The sequence below is a fragment of the Protomyctophum bolini genome (assembly GCF_963924005.1).
Source record: "Protomyctophum bolini genome assembly, chromosome: 1".
In the NCBI taxonomy this organism is placed as follows: domain Eukaryota; kingdom Metazoa; phylum Chordata; class Actinopteri; order Myctophiformes; family Myctophidae; genus Protomyctophum; species Protomyctophum bolini.
The window spans coordinates 54,490,219-54,512,935 of NC_137862.1; the positions used below are offsets into that span (position 1 = coordinate 54,490,219).

At 43.4% G+C, this 22,717-nt stretch overlaps 1 protein-coding gene across 1 annotated transcript; it reads right to left on the minus strand.

The window, feature by feature from the left end:
• Positions 1–1,593: 1,593 nt before the first annotated feature.
• Positions 1,594–21,258, minus strand: tradd (tnfrsf1a-associated via death domain). The gene is made up of 5 exons (XM_080764688.1): positions 21,196–21,258; positions 12,954–13,113; positions 10,720–11,006; positions 6,587–6,749; positions 1,594–3,871 (listed from the first exon to the last, which is right to left on the minus strand). Exons 2-5 carry the CDS (start codon positions 13,108–13,110, stop codon positions 3,573–3,575), a joined length of 906 nt encoding a protein of 301 aa, XP_080620814.1. The 5' UTR covers positions 13,111–13,113; positions 21,196–21,258; the 3' UTR covers positions 1,594–3,572.
• Positions 21,259–22,717: the final 1,459 nt, after the last annotated feature.

Sequence of the window (22,717 nt, forward strand, 5' to 3'; positions counted from 1 at the left end):
TGTGGTGCTGTCAGTATATGCGTGTGTGACTGTGTGTGTGTGTGTGTGTGTGTGTGTGTGGGGGGGGGGGGTACACTGTAGCAGAAAAGTGCATGTGGTGGTGTGTGTTTGCGTTGATGTGTGTTAAAAGCTTCTAATCCAGACAGTGACATCTGGACCAGCAGCCAAGTGGAGTGAAGCCTCTCTGCAAGCCTCCACAATGGACTGTGCCCTGAGTGACACCAGAGCAACATTTAAGCCTGCGGCGTTTACACTTCAGCCCCACGGCGGTGCCGCGCGGCCCTGAGAATATCAGATCTACAAGCCCGCGAGGCGTTGTGTACGCGACGCCTCGCGGGCTTGTAGGTCTGCTATTCGAGCTTAAAAAAAAAAAAAAAAAAAACCTCAGTACATCATGCAGCCCTTAATCAGTATCAGTACATTTTCTGTTTCACATGAGATAAAAACCTCCCCCTTGAACTCCAATCTCTGTGGCAGCTCACTGCCTCTGGAACTGTCAGCACGAAACCACGTATGTCCCAAAAGAATTACCTTTCAGGGGTGGACGAAAAAAAATAAAAGAAAGTGTTGTTCCAATGGATTAAAGTAGTAATTATTCAAGTCACAAGCTCCCGTTATTACTTTATGGGTTAAATATTTATAAAAAATAAATAAATAAAAAACCCACACAGACACTTTCAACCTGGCCTCGCTATTTTGGGCATTGTAGTATTGTTAAGAGAAAAATGTTATTAAAATGTTTCAAAATGTGCAAACAAATCTCATGTGGGCAAGCTTGTAGATTGACTATTTTTCCTATGTTTGTGTCACACTCATTCAACAAAATGGGGGTATATATATATACACGCACACACACACACACCACACACACACACACACACACACACACACACGCACACACACGCACACATTGTACATATGTAAAAAAAATATACACATAAGAAGAAGAATAGGGAGATACAAGGTTTCTTCACTACATTGACATTATGCAATGGGACATTTGCAAGCACATGCACATAATGTAGCAACCATACAATATCATTAATAATCAGTAGTACAGTTTAATCACAGGAGTGTGTATGTATGTATGTGTGTGTGTGTGGGGGGGGGGGTGGAGGGGAACGAGAGACTGACTGAGAGAGAGAGAGAGAGACAGAGAGAGAGAGACTGACAGAGAGAGAGAGTGAGTTGGGGGAGGGGGGATTAATACACAACTACTAAATTATACCTGAGGGAATTTCTCCAAAATGACGTTTCCACATTCCAATTACACTAATGCACCAAACATCAAATACAAACACGAGCTCTGTTTTACCATTTCATTTGATAACTGAATGGACCAGTTTTGAAAAAAAAAAAGAAAAGATAATCGCATTTCCATCCATCAGACTGCATGTGTAGACCCCCACCCAATAGACTGCCTCTGTGGACCCCCACCCAATAGACTGCATATGTGGACCCCCACCCAATAGACGGCATCTGTAGACCCCCACCCAATAGACTGCATATGTGGACCCCCACCCAATAGACTGCATCTGTGGACCCCCACCCAATAGACGGCATCTGTAGACCTCCACCCAATAGACTGCATATGTGGACCCCCACCCAATAGACTGCATATGTGGACCCCCACCCAATAGACGGCATCTGTAGACCTCCACCCAATAGACTGCATCTGTAGACGGGCTTTAAAGCTGCAATCCATGCGTTTTCTTGTGGCAGATTCACACTATTTTCACACAATATTTCCGTCCATGCCAAACCCCTTATCCCTAAACGTCTTTTTCCTCTCTTTACTATTTTGAAAAACATTTTTGAACAGTTAAAATACAAGATCACAACGTGTTCAACGTAGATTGGCTAGTTGAACTATTCAAAAATGTTTTTCAAATGAGTAAAAAAGTCAGTTTGATTCAAACGGTTCTTCCGCAACCGCGAGTACACTTCATTCGACTGTATTCAATGCTTTCACATTGCAGCGATCCACTGATCCGAGTATACACTTCAATCGGTCCCCGAGACTATACCTTCCATGTGATCCCGGGAACGGTGGGGTGTGATCCGCTCCTGGTGGAACGGTACGCATCATTCACACTACCGCCGACATTTACCAAGTGGTGCGCATCCGGGACCATATAGTGTGAATCTGCCCTGAGTGAATGAAACCCCAAGGAAATGAACGTTATATACAGACTGAAGCTTTAAAAACAGGAAAGCACTTTCAAAGTCACAACAAGGCGAGGAATGTTTGCTGCTCGACGGCAACGTGAAACAAACTAACGGGCATCATTTGCTGGTGTTTATGAAACGATGACGAGCTCCTTTTCTAAAAATTAATATAGTAATTGCTCACAATGATAATAAAAAAAAGTGAATTTTAAACACAAAAGTGAACACAATATTAGTGCACGTTAGTTCTCACATGCAGGTTAAGCACTTGTATGCGCGCACGCACGCACGCACGCACGCACGCACACACACACACACACAGACACACACACACACACACACACACACACACACACACACACACACACACACACACACACACACAACACAAGCATATAGGAACGATTTTGAGTGTGCAGAAGATATAAAAGAGAGAAGTACACATTTAAGACCCCCCCCCCCCTCCCCCATATTGTTCCTTCACAGTTGCACAAACATACATTGATTACACAGTATACAATCCTCAAGTGTTCATTTATTTCCAACTCAGGGTTTCTAGAGGCTTGTACATCTGCTATTTTAGTTTTTACATTTTAGAAAAATGTTGATTTTGAGTTGGAAAGTTACTTAACTTACACTTAAGGTATATTCAGTGATTTCACTTAATTCAAATATCACTTATTCTTTTGCTTTGTTTGTGATAATCCTCCCTACTATAGAGTGTGCTGACCATATAAGGAGTTCCTCCCTGTCCCCAGTTAACCCCTGGGGGGGTCAAAAAACCGTATAGGTTTCGTTTTTGGCTAGGTGGCCCAGCCTTCATCCAATCAGGATAGCGAGGGGCCAATCATGATCGAGCAGGGGCGGGCCTTGGTGTGCGTGCTGTTGGCCTGTCGCGTGTCCCCCCCCCCCCTCCACTGCATGTAACTGCTTGTTACCGTGCGGACCGGGGTTTTTTTTTCTCCAAATCACTGAATGCTCCTTTAAGTCTACAAACAATTCAAGATTGTAAAACACAAGAATGTATGGTATAGTACATATTTTTATCGTTTGGTGGTCCGCGGCTCAAATGCCAAATAAATAATGGGCCGGCCCTCCATATGAAAAAGGTTGAAAACCACTGGGTTTAAAATGAACACCGAGGATTGCACTTGTGCGTGTACAACAAATTGTACTTGCGTACACACTGCAGTGTATCCAACAAATTGTACTGCACCGTACACACTGGGGGGTACAACCAAATTGTACTTGCGTACACACACACACCGCTTGTATAACAAATTGTACTTGCGTGTACAACAACAACAACAACAACAGACAACAGACAACAGACAACGAAACAAAACAAACAAAATGACCGCGGCACGACGCCAGGTCGACCACGTACGTCCTCCTCCTCCTCCTCACGGCTGCTGCGCGACGTCCAGAATGTTCTCGGCCAGGCCTGTGAGCTTGCAGTCCTCCAGGGCGCCAACCAGCCGGCTGAGGCGCGCCCCGCGGCCCTCGGCCTGGATGAAGCGGCTGAGCAGCTGGTAGGCCTGCTCGTAGAGGCCCTCGCGCTCGTACTCGTAGGCCAGGTTGTCCACGGCGGGGCCCTTCAGCGCCCGGCAGCTCTTGCCCAGCACGCGGCCCACGTGCTTCCACTGGCGGCCCACGCCGTTCGAGAAGCTCTGCACGTCCGCCGCCGTCAGCATGCGGTCCTCTGAGATGGTCGGCCCCCGGAAAATTAAAAAAGGAAGGAGAGAGGGGTGGAAAGCCGTTTACGCGGAGAGTATACTTGTGCGAGTGAGTTAAAGGAGAATTCCATGCTAGAATGATTTCTTACCTTTCTTTGTAGTTGTTACGTCCCCCCACCAAAGAGGTCCAGGTGTTTTTTTTGTGCAAAAACTCCTTATTTCCCCTACCATAAGCCCTTAAAACGAATTACATTGAATTGAATGGGAATTGAATGGGGCTATGGGGTGTTGTGCTAATTCACTTATTTCCATCTAAATAAGTAGTACAGTGTGCCGCTTGGGATATTATTTACATTATGAAGAGAGGATAAATACAAAAAAAAAAGAGCAAAGGAAATAAGCGAATTAGCACAACACCCCATAGCCCCATCCAATTCAATTCATTAAGGGCTTATGGTAGGGGAAATAGCCAATAAGGAGCTTTTGCACAAAATAACACCTGGACATTTGGTGGGGGGGACGTAACAACTACAAAGAAAGGTAAGAAAGCCTTTTAGTATGGAATTCTCCTTTAAGTCAAAGACAGTGTAACGTTTTCAGTTAAACTAAACATATTTTTGATATCGCGGGGCCGGGCAGAAACCTCTTATCTCCATACTTTTAACGTTTTGTGTTTTTCCATTATGTTAACGTCCTACTTGCCCTGCCCTTAAGAGACTGCTAAAGACACATTTGTTTCGTAACCATTTTTCCCCATGTACCACTTACCTGATTCACTTTTACAGCCCTATGTTTTTGGTCTGCTTCTGCTTGTTTCTGTTCAATGCATTGCTGTATTATATTTTCACACTATTGTGCTATGTTCCCCGTTTTTAACTTGTTCCCATTGTTTATGTTGTGTCCATTGTTCAGCACCTTGTAACTTTGTATCGAAAGGTGCCTAATAAAAAAAGAATGTACTATCAAAACAGCATCACACAAGAGTACATAAAAGTAGCAGATCTGCAAGCTCCAAACGTTTGAGCTTGCAGATCTGCTACTTTTTATTTAAATCATGCTTTTGTGAACACCCCAGACCGTTTTTAAGTTGCTTCCATTAAAATGTGGACGGGGCAGTCTGCTGACCATGATTCGTCAAAAAAAAAAACACCCGTCCTTGGTTCTGGTGACTGATATGTTTCTGCCTCCCCTACGAGAACCGTTTATTAAAAAAAATATATATGCCGCTGCTCAAGGCAGACAGACAGTGTATCAGACAGAAGAATACACCATCTATTCTCTGTGTCCTGCGTGTCTGTCTGGAGGGTTTGAGTCTTTTGAACGAATGCCCCCCATTCACAGTGACGACGTATTAACACCACACACACACGTCCCAACGTCACCTCATTCTTCATTCGATTGTTGAGAAAGCAGAGCACTGCAGACACAGCGCCGGAGAAAGAAAAAAAAGTTTGTCCAGGCCAGGGTTTAACTTATTATAGACGCGAGGACGCCTAAACCTGTGTGGTATAGGGTAGGCTACCACCAAGGCACTGCTTACAGCAATCACACCACCACCCGCGCATGACAATCGGTTTTTCTATCAGCTATGGAGGAGCTACCAACAACACGGCTATATAACAAAATTCCTGGCTACTGAAATCAATTAGAAATCAATGGGAAATTACGCGCATATAACAAGCAGCCCCCCTCATGTATTAGAATAGCCTGGCAAAAGCCAGGCTGTTCAAATAACATGAGGGGGCTGTGCTTTTTTTCAATGAAATGAAATGGTACTGTAGAGACTGTATAGTAGTGTCCGCTGTAGTCTGAAAACCCACCTCTTCAAACTCCGTCTTAGCCCATAGCACTTAGCCATAGCCTCGACGACCTTACAGACATATGTATAGGCTCAAGTTATGCAACTTAAATAGCATTTTATGTAGACGCAGCACTCTGTAGTGTTATACGCATAGTTTCATTATATTGATATTCCACTGTTCATGGTGAATCTTTTTATGTATTTGATGAATTACCATGTTTTTTGTTTTGTTCTTGCTTACCTTAAAAGGGCCACTTCACCCCTTTTGCAACCAGATCTTCTTTTAGTGATGTTTGGGAGACAAGAAACACTTTCCTGGGGTTTTTATGTGGGTAATGTGTGTTTTTATTTCAAGGTGTCCATGGGGCTCCATGATGTCATGGACACTGGGCTCACTTACTTCCTTGGACTACATTACAGTAAGACAGCCCTCCCATATCCACGAGGAGCATTATGGGCATTATCCAAAGCATTATGGGAATTGTAGTCCAGGAAGGAAGTGAGCCCAGTGTCGATGACATCATGGAGCTCAAACACCCAAATATCTAAAAACACAAATATCAGACATAAAAACCACAGGAAAGTGTTTCTTGTCTCCCAAACATCATTAAAATAAGATCTGGCTTCCAAAAGGGGTGAAGCGACCCTTTAAATCGCTCTGGATTAAGGGCGTCTGCTAAATGCCCAAATTGTAGTAGATTTGCATAGACCTGCCAGTGTGAAAGCAGCCTAAAAGGTTCAAGTGCTTTAGCCCATTCTGGGCGGGAACCCCTTTTCGGTGGTTAGCATTATGCTACGCTTTAAGCTATTGAAAAATAGCAGATCTACAAGCTCATACGAGCTTGTAGGTCTGCTATTTTTTGAAAAAAATCGACATTTAAAAAAAAAATCTGATCTCAGGTCAGAATGGGTTAGTTAGAGTGATGATGTAGCAACTCACCAAACACCCTCTTCTGGAAGTTGAAACAGTTGCTGGGCAGAGGAGGCTCCTCCTGGGTGATGATGGCGGTGGGGGGGGTCTGAGGGAGGGGCTGCAGACCGAGGGCCTGGTTCTGCAGCTGCTGCTCCAGGTCGGCAACCTCGTCGTCGCGCAGGCGCTCCGGCTGACATAACGAGATCAATCACGTTATTCATTGAATAGGAAATATAGCGTATCTTTATTAAAGGGACACTTCACCCTTTTTGCAAAAAAATACATGTTAATGACGTTTAGAAGCTTTAGATCACTTTCCTGGGGGTATTTATGTATGTGGTTTTAGATATTATAGATTGTAGCAGTGAGCCTGTTGTCTCTGATGCCATGGACACTGGTCTCACTACCTTCCTGGACTACAATTCCCATAATTCTTTGGTGCACTGCTCCTCCTTGTGGATAGGGGGGAGAGCTGTCTTACTGAGACAACATGTAGTCCAGGAAGGAAGTGAGCCCAGTGTCCATGACATCAGAGACAACAGGCTCACTGCTACAATCTAAAATAGCTAAAACCACATATTACACACATAAAGACCCCCAGGAAAGTGTTCTAAAGCTCCTAAACGTCATTAACATATATTTTTTAGCAAAAAGGGTGAAGAGTCCCTTTAATAAAGACTCTTATAATCGACTGGAAGTTGCGGATTTAATTCATTTTCTCCATATGTGTTCATTTGGAATCTGCACCCATAGCACACGCCTGGAACTATATGTAAGACTGTCTGAGTAGAGCGGGGCCTTTTCCCTTGAAGTGAAATAGCGTAGCCCATGGGGAGAACACAACAACACCCAATAATAAGAATGTGTATCTGTGTGTGTGTGTGTGTGTGTGTGTGTGTGTGTGTGTGTGTGTGTGTGTGTGTGTGTGTGTGTGTGTGTGCGTGTCAGTCAAGTATCAACTTTTAAAGATTTGTTTTAATACGTGTTAAATATCTCTATATTCCGATAGTAATCACTGCTGCTATAGCGTTTGTTCATTAAACATCTCTTCGGCTCTAAACATAAAATGCAATTTCCAGTCCAGGATACCCATTTCATCCACTCAGGAGAGCGGAATCGGACACGATACAGGATAACACGTCGTAATTGGAAGTGATTCAAATGAATAAATAAAAACTGGAACAAATGGAACAATATGACATTGAAGCTGACGAACGAACGGGTTATTCCCACCTGAACATGTATTTTATGTAAATGTCAGAGACCACGGCAAATTATTTTATCCACAACCAATTGAATTTGAATGATAATTGACATGCCCCTCAGGACTGAAGTATATGTTGTCCAGGGTCCAACCCGTTCACAGACATCAACTAATGAAAGGACATGTTATGGCCTGTAGACGTCTAATGAGAGCTAACAAAGTATCCAATGTAACATTGATTCGCGTACGCCCAGTAATGCCTGGTTTACACCTATTTGCACGGCAGCGTCGCACATGGAAACAGCCGATCGAGAGCTTGTAGATCTGCTATTTGTGGTGTATAAACCAGGCTTAATTAATGAAAATGAAAGGTACTTTTACACTTAAGTGTTTAGTGTTTTTTAAATAATAATTCCCCAATTTGCGAATAAATACTTTACAATAGAGGCGAGTAATAACAACAACATGTTTTAATCTGCAAAAAGTGAGAATAAACAGATATGAAAAAGGATGAAATTAGGGCTGCGTTTGGTCAGGTGTGTGTTTGCGTGTGTGTGTGCGCGCACACACACACACACACACACACACACACACACACACACACACACACGCACTTGTTACTATACTTGTGTTGTGAGGATCAAATATTTGTAAGTATAGTAGAAGTATAGTAGAATTTGAACAATAGACATTGTGAGGACAATTGTCTTGTACCCCACAAAATAAATGTTTGTTTAATTGTTTATATAATTTATTTTTAGAGGCAGGTTTACAATTAGGAAAAGATTCAGGTTGGGGTTAGGTTTAGGATTATTAGATATTTTAGAAGTTTAGGGGGTTGGGGGTGAAGAGTTCATCATCATCATTTTTCGACCGCGGTCGAGATCGTGGATTTCACAATATCACGGCAGACTTCCCGGTCCTTCATTGCCAATCCCCAGTTCCTGCTTACTGGTTATGCCCCGTTATGCCCAGCTTAAGACTTTGCTGCACCAAGCAGTGCTACTCATTCACTGAGTTGGCGGTGCCCATGAGGATCGAACCCATGGACTTGTGGTCCAAAGGCGAGAGAGCTCTACCGAGTCCGACTGAGCTGCCCGGATGTACTCATAGGTATAGTAATACCAACGTGTATGTATGCGTGTGTGTGTGTGTGTGTGTGTGTGTGTGTGTGTGTGTGTGTGTGTGTTTGTGTGTGTGTGTGTGTGTGCGCGCGATTTCACAAAGATGATGCATGTCCTATTTTCGGTGCGTGACAGCCAGGCCGTGCAGACCGAGTCTAACTCAGGCATGAAGGTGACAAGCAGTGCACGCCGCACACTGCTCCGGTTCCCACCTGTGAAGCGCGGATGCGTTACAGAACAGTGGTGGTTCTTAAAGTGGGGTCCTGGGACCCCCCCCAAGGGTCCTTGAAAGGGTACTAAGGGGGTCCCCACTCCCCAGCTAAATGTGTTAACATGGCATCATTTTACACTGTTTATATTCAAAAGTGTATTTGTTTTCATCGGTGTGATGCGTTGAGAACTTGTGGATGGACCTCTTGACATGAACATGCTCAAGAACCGCCGAGGTGCGAGTTTTGAGGACAACTGCTTTGTATTGCCGTTATAGTTTTTTACACGCAACAGAAGCCAAGGATTACATATTTCAATTCTTCCCCCATACTGGGGGGAAAAAAACAGCATCAGAAAGTTCGATGGGGTGCAGTGACCATTCCATCTCATGAACGGTGGAGTTCACGTGGTGCCGGGCTTGCGCCGAGGGGACAATAAAGGTTCATATCAGCGGTCGATACTGCACTACTGTATGTATGACTTGGGATTGTTTACCGCTTGGTGAGAAAAAAAATGCTGTAGATTAAACTCTCTCAAGGACCCCACTTTGGGAACCACTGCGTGTAGACAAGAGCCCCATGTGTACCTGTGAGCAGTAGATGTGCTGCAGACAGAGCTCCATGTGTGTACCTGTGAGCAGTGGATGTGCTGCAGACAGAGCTCCATGTGTGTACCTGTGAGCAGTGGATGTGCTGCAGACAGAGCCCCATGTGTGTACCTGTGAGCAGTGGATGTGCTGCAGACAGAGCTCCATGTGTGTACCTGTGAGCAGTGGATGTGCTGCAGACAGAGCTCCATGTGTATACCTGTGAGCAGTGGATGTGCTGCAGACAGAGCTCCATGTGTGTACCTGTGAGCAGTGGATGTGCTGCAGACAGAGCTCCATGTGTATACCTGTGAGCAGTGGATGTGCTGCAGACAGAGCTCCATGTGTATACCTGTGAGCAGTGGATGTGCTGCAGACAGAGCTCCATGTGTATACCTGTGAGCAGTGGATGTGCTGCAGACAGAGCTCCATGTGTGTACCTGTGAGCAGTGGATGTGCTGCAGACAGAGCTCTATAGTACTCTACCTGTGAGCAGTGGATGTGCTGCAGACAGAGCTCTATAGTACTCTACCTGTGAGCAGTGGATGTGCTGCAGACAGAGCTCCATGTGTATACCTGTGAGCAGTGGATGTGCTGCAGACAGAGCTCTATAGTACTCTACCTGTGAGCAGTGGATGTGCTGCAGACAGAGCTCTATAGTACTCTACCTGTGAGCAGTGGATGTGCTGCAGACAGAGCTCTATAGTACTCTACCTGTGAGCAGTGGATGTGCTGCAGACAGAGCTCTATAGTACTCTACCTGTGAGCAGTGGATGTGCTGCAGACAGAGCTCTATAGTACTCTACCTGTGAGCAGTGGATGTGCTGCAGACAGAGCTCTATAGTACTCTACCTGTGAGCAGTGGATGTGCTGCAGACAGAGCTCTATAGTACTCTACCTGTGAGCAGTGGATGTGCTGCAGACAGAGCTCTATAGTACTCTACCTGTGAGCAGTGGATGTGCTGCAGACAGAGCTCTATAGTACTCTACCTGTGAGCAGTGGATGTGCTGCAGACAGAGCTCTATAGTACTCTACCTGTGAGCAGTGGATGTGCTGCAGACAGAGCCCCAGGTCGTCCAGGCAGTCGTCCAGCGTGTGCGCGCTGGCCTTCAGCCGAGCGACGACGGTGAAGTCGAGCGGAACGGCGTCGCCGAGGAGGCGGCAGGCGTGCTGGGACAGCGCCTGCTGGACGGCGCCCGAGCCGTAGCTCTCCAGGAAGCGCTGGCACGCCCACACGTCCACGAACTTCACCTCCACGCCCAGCAGGGGGTCGGCGTCGTGCAGCTTCAGGATCTCGTAGCCGGCGAGTCCGCCTGCGGAGTCTGTGGCGGGCGAAATGCAGATTTTTCTTTTTCTCCCAGTGATGATTTTGTTGTTACCGTTCATGTCATGTCTATGAATGTCCATGAATTGATCGCATAGGGCCTAAATGGAAACAAGACCACAAGGACTTTTTTGTGCTATCGTTTTTTGGACTAAGGGCTCCATTTTCGTCACCGCTAAACCCCTCATCCCTAAACTTCTTTGCCTTTTTTCTTCTTTTTTTTTTTACAATTTTGCAAAACATTTTTGAATAGTTAAAATGGCCAGTCTACAAGCTCACAACGTGTCAATTTAGATTGGCTAGTTGAACTATTCAAAAATGTTTTTCAAAATAGTAAAAAAAAAGGCAAAGAAGTTTAGGGATAAGGGGTTTAGCGGTGACGAAAATTGAGCCCTATATGTGTTTGACTGTACTGTAATGTTATGGCCGTTTTTAGCCCCAATGAATGTTCTTTTTGAGTTGGAATGTATTCAGTTGGAATGTATTCAGCAACATGAAAACCCCCTAGTTTGACATGTCACATGCTACATAAAGCATGATGACATTTTGAATCTTTTGCCTTCTATAGGTTGTTAATGGTATGGTCATATATTATGCCAATTATGAAAATTGCTCCAACATATGCAAGTTAGCATCCGGCAGTTTATACATGTTGGGGACCCGTACTCAACATTTTTTAACATAAAACGTTGGTGTACTCAACATGCCCTGGGTTCACATTCTGGCAAGTGGACTATAACCAATTTAGAACTGAGGTTGATTCTAAAAACACCTTCAAAAGTTTCCTGGGAAAAGAAATCTAATATTTATTCAAAAAACACAACATTTTTATGTTGCTATACACTGTACATAGCAACAAGAACCCCAAAAGGTATTCCCGTCCTGATATTGAAGGGCAAAAACATCAAAAGGGTATTCCCGTCTTGAGGGGCCAAAACACCAAAAGAGGTTCCCGACCCACACGAGACACACAAACTCTACTGTTCATGTAACAAGCAGCAATTCCCGCTGTCCACACAGCCCACCAATGAGATGCAGACCCTGGACAGACATGCAAATTGCAGTTCTTATACGACGACGTGAAGTTTCTGGGCTTCTGAATGGGAAAAACACTTCCGTGACCCAGGGGGACGTGTTATTTTGACGTCACACTTCGGTACTACAATGTCAGTCATGGCCAAAATAGGGGCGCCAGGTTGAAACCTTTTTTTAAAGGCGCAGTGAAATAAAAAATAAGTTTTTCACACTTTTAGACCATATCCGTGGTCATCATATGGGCATACCTAACAATGGATGCCAAAAAAATTGGAAAATTCTCATTTCTGTGTGTTTTTATATCAAAGGTCCATAAAAACGATTGTATTATTTATTTATTAAAACGAAAACGTGCTGCGTGATGACGTGTAGAGGTACACATCGATAAAAGCCAATAAAAATGAAGCTCACATGTTTAATTCCCCATGTCTGCGCATCCATGCAACACAGCTGCTTCTGATTACAGATTACTCCGTTTTTATTTCCATTCAAGATAACATTCAGACAGTGTATTACTCGGTTTCAACTTAATCATCACGCTAAAATATGTTTCTGAAAACATTATAGGGTAGAAATAAGCCACATAACAGTAAACTGGTTGTGCTGGGCGACCGTCTGATTTATAAACAAACAACACCACGCTGTTGCGCATAGCATTAGCCACCGTCCCTAGCTACCGTCCCATCGCCTGAAGGGATGCGACACTCTGATTGGTTCAGAAACTTCAGACCGGTGTTTCATGTGGAAACACCATTTTCATGTTGTTCACCATTTCCGTTTCACTGCGCCTTTAAGCTTTACACAACAACAAATACTATTCTGTAAAAAGCAAACAACATACAACTCTCATGATTCAGCATGCTGCCAAGTAGCGTACGTAGGCTGAACGTCCGGGGCTTTTTCACGGTACCTGTCAGTGTGAGCTTGATGACTTTGAAGACGATGAACTTCCCGTGCTGGTCTTTGTAGAGGGAGAGCAGGTTCACCGAGGGGCACGACGACTGCAGAAACAAGACCGCACATCCTGCCCAGGGCCGGTGATGCTGCTCCACAGTCTGGTCTGCCATTCTCTCTAGACCACAACATGGAATAGAATCGTCACTAAGTGTCTGTCAGGCAGAAACCTTGTATCTTCACATTTCTTTTGTTTTCTTATCCCCCATAAATCAGGGCCCTAATTTTGAGGGTTGCTAATTCAAGATTCAAGATTCAAGATTCAATCATTTATCTGCCATGTCAACAAGTTGATAGGAATTTGTCTTGGTTCATACTCAACATATACAGACAACCATTAGATACACAAACAAGAAGGACAGTACAATACGAAAACAAAAACCAGCAGCATAGGAAATTACATGTCCAACTTTGAGGGTGTGCGTAAAAAAACACAAACATTGTCCTAACACAAACATGAAATGCCATTGACAATGAATGGCCAGTTTTACGTCATTGTTCCCGCCGACACAAACATGAAATGCCATTGACAATGAATGGCCAGCTTTGAGTGCCGTAAACCATAAACACATTGACAAACATTGAAGACGAACGAAGGTGAGGACGCAAATTCAAATCGGCCGGAATGAGATGATGTATGATGACGAGAGCGCCCCTTCACTTCACACGGGTGTGACTTTTATACTTCACTGTAGCAAGCATACAATCTTTAATATCTACAAGCTCACAACGGGCCGCACTTGAATAAAAGTGATACGGCTATATCTGAGAAAATGTTTCCTTCTATAATGGCATGGCCAAAACAGGGACTCAGGTTGACAAATTGTTACGTGTGCCTGTAAATATTTAACCACTCACTGCCAAGTGTTAAAAAGGAGCTCGTGACTAATAACTCCATTGGAACACAGGTTCTTTGTTCCATTCTCTGAAAAGTAACAGTTTCGGACATACAAGGTTTCCACCCGATGACAAAGAATACATTAAACAAAAACACATTGTCTGATGATGCTCAAAATAAGAAATGATTGTCCCCACAGCTGCTCAAGTGTGCCGCGATAAATAATCTCTGAAGCCGGAGTGACGCACAGAACGCAAGCTTACGCGCGCGGACGTCGCCTGCTATACTTCCGCTCCCATGTTAATTAATGCAGTTTGTCTCATTGGCTGCGCACAGATGTTCTGCTCGTGCACACAAAGACAAATCTTCCGTTTTGAGCTGAATAACGCGTGTCCGTGTGTGCTATTGCAGTGGTTTCATGTCGAGGACCTGCAAATTGATATGTATTTGGCCACGGCGGACCCCCATCTGAAAATGGTTTGTGTCAGGGAACCAACCCCAGAAGAGAAGATTTGGGTTGAAATAAGAAATGATCAAACCTATTCAAAAATGTCAATATATAGATTATATATAAAAAAAGTGCACACAATACACTGTATATGCACAAAATCTGCATCATATCACCCGAAAACCATATTATTATTGTTTTGAAGCGAGACAATAACCATTGTGGGATGAAGCATGTTAAATGCAGTTTGCAACGTTGCATATGACCAGCATTACCGTTTTTCTCTTTATTATGAAGATTAGGTACTATTTTTTGTATAATGTTTTTGTTTATATCAATGTATCGAGGTAGCCTATACAGTTCAACTTCTGGCAAGAGATAAACCACCTCGATATCAAAGGGAAAACCATTTATCAATAATAATAAAGAAGTACATAGCTGTACCTTGGCTATACAGTAGAATCAGTAACGGGGGGGGCAGAGAAGAGACATGGACAGCTCAGTGTACAGCAGGAAATAAAAAGGCTGTGGATGGATCATCCTACACAACAAATGAATGGCACTTCAATGTCACATCATGGGAGGAAAAACATCAGAAACGTGCACCTCTATAACAGCCTGAAAGAGGCTTGCCGCGGGGGTCACAGCCAAGGTCAGGGGAGAGAGAGAAGGGGGTGAGGCTGGTTTGGGCACTAGTGTGTCAGTCAGACAAGGGGCACCCAAACCTGGTATAGCTGGAGTGAACTGTGGCACTGTGTGGAGCCAGGGGAGGAGGGAGCCGAGGCACAGATAGGAGGTGTGCCATGATACACATGACAGCGGAGCTAGCAGCGCTCCGGACATAGGCGTCGGAGGGGAGGGGGGGGGTCATTTGGGTCTGAATGTCCCCGCACTATGGGGGGGGGGGGGGGATGCCTGGTCTATTTATTTATTTCTCGGCACTGACTGGTGCATGCCATGGTGTATTGGCTGGCTGCATACACATACGTGCAGTAAATTAACTGCAGTCTCTCAACTCGATCGAGGTGTCAGCCATGCTAATAAAACAATGTGAGTCCTCCTCCTCCTCCCCCCACACACAAAATAATGTCCCCGCAGCCACTGGCTCCGGACTGATGCTGGATGAGAGGGAGTGCAAGGGGCAGTGATCCAGTAGGAGTCCCGCTGGACTGCTATAGAGTGCTGCTGCATCGGATGAAATTATTTATCTATCCCTAACTGAACATGTTTTTTTCTGTTTACTAAGCCGGAGAGTGTGGGGGGGAGGGGGGGGGCAGTTACTGAACTAACGCTCTAGTAATGATTACTAGAGCTAATAATTTATACACTTATTTTTAAACAAAATAAATAAATAATGTCACAACTTTTTTTTTATTTGGACTGCCAGACATGGCCCTTTTAGAGAGCAGTGGTTCTCAGAAGGGGTCCAATTAAGGGTCCATGAGGGTGTTCCAGGGGGTCCCCCTCCAAGCAAAATGAGGAAAAGTTTAGAACTTTTAGTTCGAACATAGCCAATCTACAAGCTCACTAGCTTGTATAGCGCTTGTGAGCTTGTAGATTCTCTTTTGGGGGTGCTGGACTGCTGGCATAACATTATTTCAAATGGCGGTTCAGTCGTGGGCCAAATAAGCATTCATTTGGTGTTCCCCTTGACATGAAAAGGTTTGAGAATCTACTAATTTAGAAATGGAAGCCACTCTGACTGCCCTCTATGACTCTTAAATTTAGGCAAGGTTTCAGTCCGATCAGAACACCATTGATTTCCATTATGAAATTAAATTGAAATTAAAATGTAAAAAAGAAGAAGAAAAAATAAAGTTTAAAACAATGTGACAGTGAACACATTTAGTATAGGTAGTACATCTATGGCTTCCTGGCAGTGTGCACAAGAAATCTGGTGCTGATCCAGATTAGCTATACGGACACACACAGTATGCGAGTCGTTCGTGGAATGGGTTTTGTTAAGGTTCTTCACGTCTCTCTTCACAAACAGCTAGACTCCTGCGTGCCGTTAAAGAACTCGCAAAAAGCAAAGCTCCCGGCGCCTTTCTCGCCACGCCACTCACGGAGACATCGGGGAGGCTTTTCTACCGTCAACAAAACGTCCAGACTTCCCTCTACTCTCCCCCAGTATAGTGTCAAGAGTTCCCCTGCTTTCTGATTCCCCACAGAAGACAGATCCTTCCTTTTCCCCCTGATGATGTATATTGAACGTTGGCCAATTCTTCCATCAAACTGCCAGAGTGCCTTCTTAACAGCGATTCTAAAGTCATCGGGCCCTGTCAGCTGTCACCAGCTCCCAGATTTGTCAGCTCCTCTGAGCCAACTTTCAGAGTTACCACAGAGCCATTCCTCCCTCTCACAAGGTGCCAAGTCTAGGATTCACGTTATGAGTCGGTATATATTACAGTAAGGCTTCGCTCAGGACACCGTTCATTCCTCCGAGTAAAACTTTGGCGAAACATTTGTGTCGACTACCTTATTTCACTGACAAAAACTAAGCAAAAGAACTATGATGAAATTCATTGACAATTTCGAAGACAAAAAATGTTGAGGAGCATTTAATGCTGGGTTGAACACACAGGTGTCGCAAGGGCACAATTAAGGACAATGAATACAACTAAATTAAAATGTGCAAAATTTGTCAAAGTTAGAAGGCTGTGTTTTTGTTTTTTCAGGCTTTGTTTCACAACAGGGGTGCTCGATATGGTGATAAATATCGTATTGTGAATCCGTGATACTATATTCAGAGATATCGTATATATCGTGATACAGTGAATGCACATTCTATGATTTGCAGTTCTATACCTACATTTATACTTTTGTAGAACGACGGTAGTACGACGGTAAAGTATTTTGGTCTAAACTGTTACTACTCCTTTTTCTTTTGGTTTCTGTTACCTTGTAACCCTAAAAATTGCATGAAGAATATTGTGATAAATAATATCGTGTATCATTCGTGATACTAAATAATTATATTTTTCCATATCGCCCACCCCTATTTCACAAATAGCTATAGGTTTCTCAACCTTTTATTCATTTCAGGGACCCCCCCCCCCCCCCCCCCCCCCCCCCGAGTCCGATATGCATTTGCTAGCCAGCCCCATTTCATATTTTTCTTTATCTCTAGGATCCCAATCTAGTACACAATAGAAATCCTCTAGTGTAATGTTGATTGAACTCTGAGAGTTCTGGGGGTCTCCGGTCCCAACATTGAGAATTTAACATTGGAGATCTAAGGGATCGACTGTCTACTCTACACATCAATCAATGCCTTAGATCTGTATTGGTTGCATCTTGCTGTGGTAACAACATAACAGTGCTCAAATGCTGCGTCCACATTGTAGATCTGCCATTTGCGGCACCGTCATGAAAAACCGAGTGTCCAGAATGAAACAAATGTTTAGAAAATATACGTTTCATCATACTACAGTACATAGGAATGTGCCGTTCCCGCAAAACTTCCGGGGATATGATGATGATGTCACGCGCATACCCTCTATTCTGGATACGGTAGGCTAGAAATCTGAACATACAGTATGGAGAGTGCAGAGCACGACGACGATTCATCTCCTCTGTGAAGTTCACTTTCTTAGCAGCAGACACTGATAAGAATATTAGAATATTGACATTACAGAGTACACCAGTGGTTCTCTAACTAATTAATGTCAAGGAAGGACGCCCACCCCCCCCCCCGGATCCCCAGACCCCACTTTGAGCGGTACCCATTGGTCACTGGCCTACTTGGAGCGAATAACACCCAGTTATTATGTCTGAGTCCCTTTTATGCCCATATATATGGAGTTATTTGTCAGGCATGCCCAAATATGGAGCACATGTAGATGTCAGAACACCATTGTGATGTCAGCTCCATATTATGTTGATGCCTGGATGCCATAAGATGATGAGCCCCGGGCAGAGTAGCCTGACACTCGGACACTCGTCCCAGACATATATATTTTTTAATGGTAGCGATTCAGGGCTGGAGCCAGGCTACGGGGCAGAGGCTTTTGTGCCGGTTCTGGACAATACAACCACCGATCCGATTGACACACCGGGCACAGCACTCCCTGTGGTGGTGGTGTGGAACGCGTGTGTCAAATTCCCCGAAAGGAACAGATCGGCATCGTCAGCTATAGCTTGTAGATCTGTTCTTTTTTGGCAAGCAACAATCTTATCTTGCACGATAGAATCATGCAAGATTCCATCTGGACAAACCTAATTAAACTCTTCTACTCCAGCCTCACTGCAGAATGCCCATGCTTTTACAGAGGTGACATAGACATGACATCAAAACATGTCACCTTCTCTAACTGAATACTTGGCCATTTTATTTTTTGTACATTTTAGCAGACACAGGATGTTGTTGTCCTCCTGGAAGTGCAAAAAGGACATCATGCCAAAATGACAGAACAAAAATGCCACTGTCATTCTGTGTGCAGTGCTGTGCAGTGATGCTTGTGTTTGGGGTGAGCCGATAGCCCGTTGTTTTTCAACCAGTGGTCCTTGGGGCAGTTCCAGGTGGACCCCAGGTAACCAAATTGACCCTTATAGATATTTAACTCTTGAGAGCGTAAAATTAAACCAAATGGACCTATACAGGTCTATTTGGTTTGAATTTACGTTAAATTATTGTTAAACATCTGCATTACTTCATTTACAAGAAGTCTACACAACTAGAGAATGTAGAAGAATTGTTATTTTGATCGACATTTGCCAAAAGCATGGAATTGTGTCAAATTAGGGATGGGAATTATCGATGAATGCATTAATTGATATTGAGTTGATAATAGTCGATAAGTTTTGATTATCCGGTTAGTTGATAAGCAGCGTTTAAAAAAAGATCTGAGAATCCTCACTTCCCTCAATAAATCTACACTTTGCTGATATACAGAAAGAATAGGAAAAGGCATATAATATTCCTTAATCAAATAGTTATTTGACCATTTGCGATACGGAGCCAGGCAACGGCATCTTTGTATGAGAAATAGAATTAAATGAAAAGTGCACCGTCTCTAGTCAGTCACATCACATGCAAAAGCAGAGACGTTTTTCGATGAATTCGATTAGTTATTAACTGTTAATATCCCTAACCTAGCGCTCAAATGCAGAATAAATAATGAGCCTTGATATGAAAGGGGTTGAAAACCACTGTGTTACCCGATTGGTTGATCCACATGGGCTCGCCTCCCTTTGTTTTGTCAGATAAGTCACAAAAATGTAACCTCAGTAAAATAATGCCTAACCCTAAACGTATTGCATACTGTGTGTGTGTGTGCATGCATATATAGACACATACATAATGTACACACACACACACACACACACACACACACACACACACACACACACACACACACACACACACACACACACACACAGTGGATGTGAACAAATAACTCCCAACAGATTTTTTTTATCCAGAGTTAACAGTCCATCATTGTTCAATCCTCATTGTACCTTGAACCCTGTCCCTCCCCTCCAATCATTCATTACATAAATTCACATTTAATCACAGCCCCCCCCCCCCCCCCCCCCCCCCCCCCTCTCTACTCTGAGTCTGAACCAGTGACTGACTGAGTCTATAACATCATCCCACAATGCTGGTGTTTGGGGTCAGTCAACTCCGTGTGGCTGTCGATGCGTGCAGACGACTACTCGAGCATCATCTGGATTACATACTGTATTATTCCGCATGTCACGTTAATACACTTCATAATTTACACCGGGGGCCTTTTACAGGAATCTCATATGTCTCCACTATAGTATATTCTAGAAGTGTTTACTGGTGGTAGTGGTGAGATTAAGCATCCCCCCCCCCCCCCCCCCAGCTGTATTATGAGGATTAAAATATGTCATCATCAAAAGCTTAAAACATTATGCAGCTTGTATGGTTCTCAATGCGAGGGGGGGGGGGGGGGGGGGGGGGGTCCGGTCCTCCCAGCCCCCAGATAAAGGATAGTTTAAAGAAACCAAAATGGTGTCAAAATGGAACCGAATGGACCTAATTGGTTACATTTTGTTTTGTATACTCTCAATTATCTTATTAAAACTGAGGATTTGCACAGTGAAGGATTAGGGGTCCCAGAGATGTAAGGGGGGGGGGGGGGGGGGATTTAAGTTTACTGATTTAAATTTCAGCTAACAAAAAGCCAAACGTCTCTGGTAATAGCAGGACTTACACTTAGTTGCATCATGGCAGTTTGGTACCATTTCAGATGCCAGGCAGGCAGTCAGAGTTGGGACAGTTTTATAGTTGTATTATGTTCATGACTTCATGACAGCTACTTGTTATGTTGCTCTCTAGACCAGTGGTTTTCAACCCTTTTCATATCAAGGACCATTATTTATCCGGCATTTGAGCCACGGACCACCATTTGATGACGTTTAACCTCAATATGTTGTTATCAATTTTGTCCACAATTCCATCATGCTGTATTGATGTTGGTACCATAGAAAAGATAACAGGCAACCGTTGATCAAAATAACAAAACTTCTACATGCTCTAATTGTGTAGTCCACTTGTACATTCATTAAGTAATGCAGATGTTTAACAATATTTTCACTCTTCGGGTGCATTTGGTTTCATTTTACACTCTCAAGAGACTTTTAAACTAAGGTCCAACTTTCCATCATTTAGCTGGGGACCACCTGGAACCCCCTCAAGGACCACTGTTCTAGACTATAGACCCATTTATGCTAAACCACTACCTCACAACAATTAAAACAACACCAATTAAGTGTATAAACAACTGTATACAAAGAAAAAGGGACACAACAAAAAAGAAAAACCCTCAAAACGTGTTTTCTTTCTACCATATCATTCTGTCCTGTATGCGATATCTTTGAATGGTTATTATTAGTTACATTAAATAACCAAGCGCCACACTTAACCTCTTTAACGAATCTTACCTTTTTAGAAGAAAGTTTTAACTTATTGTTCGGTGTGTGTTGCTTTCCTTGGCTTCCTCCTGAAAGCTCACGCCCCACCCACTGAGGGGTTTCCCGGCCTGTGATTGGCTGGCGGTGGAGTCAAGACACGCTCTGATTGGTGGAGAGGGAACGTGCCGACTGACGGGAAGGAAGTGGCTGGAGGCCTCGAGACGTATTTATACTCCGTTAGTATCACGGTGTCGCGCACAATAATAATAAAGAGCTATGTTTTACAAGATACCCACACTGCCAAATTTGTGATTTGTGTAAAACTGACTACACCACAACCTTTTTTGTTATTTTCGGTAGTGTGTAAAATGCTTAAATGTGTTTAAAACCCTAACCCCAAATGAATTATCCATTCATGTTATTCATTATTTATTATTGTTGTTATTATTATTATTATTATTAAGTGCTTTTTCTTTTTTAAATACGATGGGCATCAAAACATACACAGTCACAGACTGACTGACTGACTGATTGATTCAATTGCCGGGAAATCAATCATTCAATCAATCAAATTGATTGATTGATGATTGAATGATTGATTTTCAGCATCTGGTTTTCAGAATCTGATTGGCTGGCATGGTCCCATTGTTGTGTAAAGTGACCTAGCTCTTGTAAAATAAATGATTTAATCTGCAGACAGCATGACATTTATCTCTCAATAAAATATTTAACATAATCTGCAGACACTAGTCATCACTGTGCCAGCAGTGGAGTGGCACCATGGTGGCACACTCACACTGCGAGCATTATTGTGTGTCCACCAGGTGGCGCCAAAGATGGCTAGAAAGCATAGCTCCCAAATCAAGTAATCTGTGTATTCCCCAGGTGCAAATTGCAACATTATTCTATGAGACAGTGTTACCAAGACAGCGTGTTTATATGAAATACAACTTTTCTTGTGACCACTGCGCTCTGACTTATGGTGCGTTACCTGCTTAAAATCAACGTCGTAATAAAGACTGCATTTTAATGGTTTTATTATTTACATACATCATGAATGGATAGACGTTTCGGCTATCCATTCATGATGTAAAGAATAAAACAGTTATATTTAATATAAATTGTAGTAAAGGTAAAGGTCGCACAGACCCGGGCCTTTGCCTTTGCTACAGTTTGTATGAAATATAACAGGAACAATTTGGCTTCAAATACAGCATTGTAACGTATGTACTGTGGTCATAATCAATTACTATGAGGCCACTGACTGTCCGGGGACCCCCAGGGGTCCTTGAGGGGGTACCAGGGGGTCCTCAGCAAAATTAGTAAATATAGCATCACAATCATTTTAACCACTTTAACCATATTTTATATACTTTGGCTATTCAAAAGATACAGGTTGCATCGCAACGCTTTGTGAAGTATGCTTGTAGATCTGCTATTGTTTGGTTTTTTTTACTTTGAAAGTACCATTTTTATATATTTTTTGAAACACATTTTTTTTTGCACAAAACGCAAAACGTGACATTGCGGAATAATACAGTAGGCCTAAGTA